This window comes from Rhagoletis zephyria, unplaced genomic scaffold (genome assembly GCF_001687245.7).
Source record: "Rhagoletis zephyria isolate East Lansing unplaced genomic scaffold, Rhagoletis_zephyria_1.1 Rzeph_scaffold_00398, whole genome shotgun sequence".
NCBI classification, from domain to species: Eukaryota; Metazoa; Arthropoda; class Insecta; order Diptera; family Tephritidae; genus Rhagoletis; species Rhagoletis zephyria.
The window spans coordinates 150,496-154,157 of NW_016157482.1; the positions used below are offsets into that span (position 1 = coordinate 150,496).

The following is a 3,662-nucleotide window of genomic DNA, read 5'->3' on the forward strand; positions in this document are numbered from 1 at the left end:
AACCGCCGTCAAACCTTCAAACACCCCCATACACAGCACAAATGGCTTGAAGCAAAGGGAAATTTCGCTTGGTTTGTCAAACCGCTTGTGTGGTGTATTTCGCTCTTTATTTGAATTGCATGTTTTGTCATTTCCATCGAAGAAATAGCGAACGAAATTGCGGCCACAATTACAACGAATTTTACCTACCAAATCTGCAAACTTATTACCACACTTATTACACTTCTGGCAACTCTATAAATCAGCTGCTGTTTTTATTCAGAATAAAATTACAATTCTGTTGCATTTTATTTAGCAAATTTTTAGTAAACACGCTAACTTTAGACAATTAAATAGGAAAATAAATTGCGAAGTCGTCGGCAAATGCCCAAATCTTTAAGTTCCAATGGTACTAAAGAATGTAATGTTTGTGTCATTTGTTATGCAGATCTGTCCATAGGTGCTCGTTGCATTCATCAAACAAAGGCTGGCAAAATAGAATTTATTAAAAGCAATTAAGAGCACGCAAATCAAAGTCCACTACTTCTTTGATAATCTTGCTGGCGGTGGTCAGTTAACACTTGCAGTTTTGAAGCAACTATAAGCAGTAAGTTTTATTTCTCAAGGTCAAAGGTAACTTTCTAAACCATTATTCACGCTTCAGTCTTCATTCTTTTAGGTAGCAATACAAATACATAATGGGATACAAAGAACCTTTGCTGCAACAAATTAGCCCACAAGAGGAGGCAATGCAGTCACTTTGCAAGCAATTGTTGAAATCTAAAATTTTTCGCGGCTACTATGAAGAGCGTCGGTTCGTGGATGCAGTAAGTGATTATCGCGACATTATTGGGCTCCATCGAAGTGAGCGAGAGTTCGAGCGTTTATTGCTGGACATTAAATGCAAATTGCAACTTTTCTATCAGCATTCGCCACATGTGTGGATTGGAATAACACATGGCGATTGTATGGGCGTTATGCCAAAGAAGTACACGCTAGACACACACATTTGGCTGCAACTACAAGAAGCTGCCTTCGCACAGTATTGGTTTCTTGTTAAAAGTGTGCGATTTCGTAAAAACGAGGTACTATTAAAGTTAAAAATAGTACGCGCTGTTGAGGCCGAGCCGCTAACCGAAAAAGTACCTTCGTTCCAACCTTCTACACCTGCCTTAAAGCCCGACAGTGGAAACTCAAAACCGGAAGTTTTAATTGAAGATGCAGAGAAAAAATCAAATAACCCATCACAACCTGATGAGGGGATGCCGAACACGTCTGATAAAGGGTCAAAGGAAGGAAATCAGATCGGTTATGAAGATTTTGTCGAGGTGGTACGTGACTGGGGCACAAGCATAAAACAATCTGTTTACGATTTTATTTCGAACGATATAAACAAAGACAACATAAAGGGGTTTTTACAATTTCTGGGCTTAGTTGTGGTCTCTCTATTGACCGGCAGTTTTGAAGCTATTAAATATTTGGGCACCTTCGCGTTGCACTTCATGTTTGAATTTACGCGTTTTACACATATAATGACACCAATCATACTAAAGTTAATCGAAATGGCAACTAAGATTGTTGGAGGCTTTTACGTGTTGTTGGCGATGATATGGAAAGATGTATTTATGAAACGAAACATGGCACAACAACGTCCACTACTCGATTACAGTGAACATATAAGAGCAATAGAATACAATCGGCCTCTGTATAAAAGTATTGAATACAATATACGGCAAAGCCCACCACAGCCATCAATGTTGCGGACGGACGATGGCCAATTCACGGAGTTCGAGCGAAAACTTCAATAAAGTACATACCCATGGGAATGTGCGGGACTGCTAAGACTATGAATTTGATTTTTAGAACTAATATTTTTTACTAAATTAATTGCCTGATAGTAGGATGCTTTACGATTTTACACGACGATACGGTCATTCCGTATATTGGATAACGACACCTGAGTTGAAGATCGACCTATCTCGGCAGCTGGTTCGAAAAGTTTTCTGAAATAGGCGTTCTTGAAAAGTTTTCTGAGATATGGAGTTTTCAAACTGCCTGCTGAGATAGGTCGATCTTCCACTCAGATGTCGATATACAAAAATACACAAAATTTAGCTTAGTGAAAAAACGTATCAATCATTACCGATGTTGCACTGAAAAAATCGGACAAAATAACGAAATCTCAATTTCTTTTATCGAGCAGTATATAGGTGGTTGTACGCAAGTAAGTAATGAATAAGCTAAAATTATTTTACAAGGTCGGATCTATTGCCAATCTTAATCTGGTAAAATTAAAAAAAAAATTAATACTTTATCTTTTTCTATATGTAAGAAAAATATATACATAAGTCAAATACACATTATTATTAAGCAGCTGTGCAAATTGTGACTTAAAGGTACTTCTCACAATCTTAAAATCAAAAAGGAATCAATTATGAAATTACACTTGCAATATTTACTATGCACACTTTATTTTAGGTGCATTGCTTTCCGATAGCACATTTCCCTGCACTTTGGTGGACAGTTTTATTTTAGAATAATTTAATATTAACTAAGACAACAAAAATATGCATGCTCGTTACGAGTGAGAAAACAGTTCATTAAAAATTAAAAATGAAAAAATTTGGTTTCAATGAATTCAAAGCCATTTAAAATGCTCACAAAATGTTTTATTTTTTCATATTCGATTGTAATTATGTTTATTAAAAATTAACACAGTAACCAAATTCGAAATAAATATTTTAAACCAACTCAAGTGTTTATTTTCCTATATATGCAAAGAGATTTGTTAAAAATAAATAGGCAATTGAATGTAAAATTGCTAGCCTCGAAGGTTTTGTTTGGTGGGTTAACAGAGTGGAAGTGAAAATTTACCAACAGGCGCAAATACCAGGCGACCATGGCGCAGAAGCAGCACACCTTCGCTACATAAGTGCAGAGCAGTTCCTTCCGGGTCCAACATGTGTTGCATACTTTTAGGCGTTTGCTGAATTGGCACGTGGTGGGTGCAGTTTCCGGAAACGCCAAGTTTAAGAATTTTGTTTAGACGCTCCATTTGTGTAAAAAATGTTGCTTATATTTTCTTGCAATAGGTTACGAGATTCGTAATATTTCATTAAAAATTTGGCATACATGTATATAAATAAATTGAAAATCGTTTTTGTTAAGTATAATATGTATTATGTATTGTACGTACAAACCTTTTACCATTTGTGAACATCAAGCAAAACCACATTTTCTATTTTTTTAATTAGTTAACTTTTTATTGAATTCAGTTTTTTTGTGTACTTAAAAAAAGGTTTCCAAAGAGAGCCATAAAATAAAATAAAAAAAAATTAAATGAAAGCAACGATGAAATGAAGTAAACTCAAGCAGAATAAAATAAGATATAAAAAATAAAATAAAATAAAAAATTGTAAAAATAAACTAAATTTAAATAAAACCAAAAGGTTAAGAAAGGCAATAATAAAATGAAATTCGATTAAAATTTAAATAAAAAAGGGAAACAAATTAGATTAAAAAAGCAAACGATAACTATATAGAAAATAAAATTTTGGAGATACAATTAGACGAAAAATAGGATAACATTATTTTATAAAAAAAAAAAAGCTGTGTACTCACTAAGCTGCATCATAAAATTAAAAACTACAACGGGAATATCATAATAGGATCAGAAGTTCGTT

At 34.1% G+C, this 3,662-nt stretch overlaps 1 protein-coding gene across 2 annotated transcripts; it reads left to right on the forward strand.

The window, feature by feature from the left end:
• The first annotated feature begins 219 nt into the window (after window positions 1–219).
• On the forward strand, window positions 220–2,020 carry LOC108359488 (uncharacterized). 2 transcript variants are annotated; one of them, XM_017611371.1, is made up of 3 exons: window positions 220–388; window positions 440–586; window positions 644–2,020. In XM_017611371.1, the coding sequence occupies exon 3, from the start codon at window positions 678–680 to the stop codon at window positions 1,785–1,787; it is 1,110 nt and encodes a 369-aa protein (XP_017466860.1). In that variant the 5' UTR covers window positions 220–388; window positions 440–586; window positions 644–677; the 3' UTR covers window positions 1,788–2,020. The 2 variants fall into 2 exon arrangements, with proteins under 2 accessions (XP_017466860.1, XP_017466859.1); XM_017611370.1 differs by having other exon boundaries at window positions 659–2,020.
• The last annotated feature ends 1,642 nt before the right edge of the window (window positions 2,021–3,662 follow it).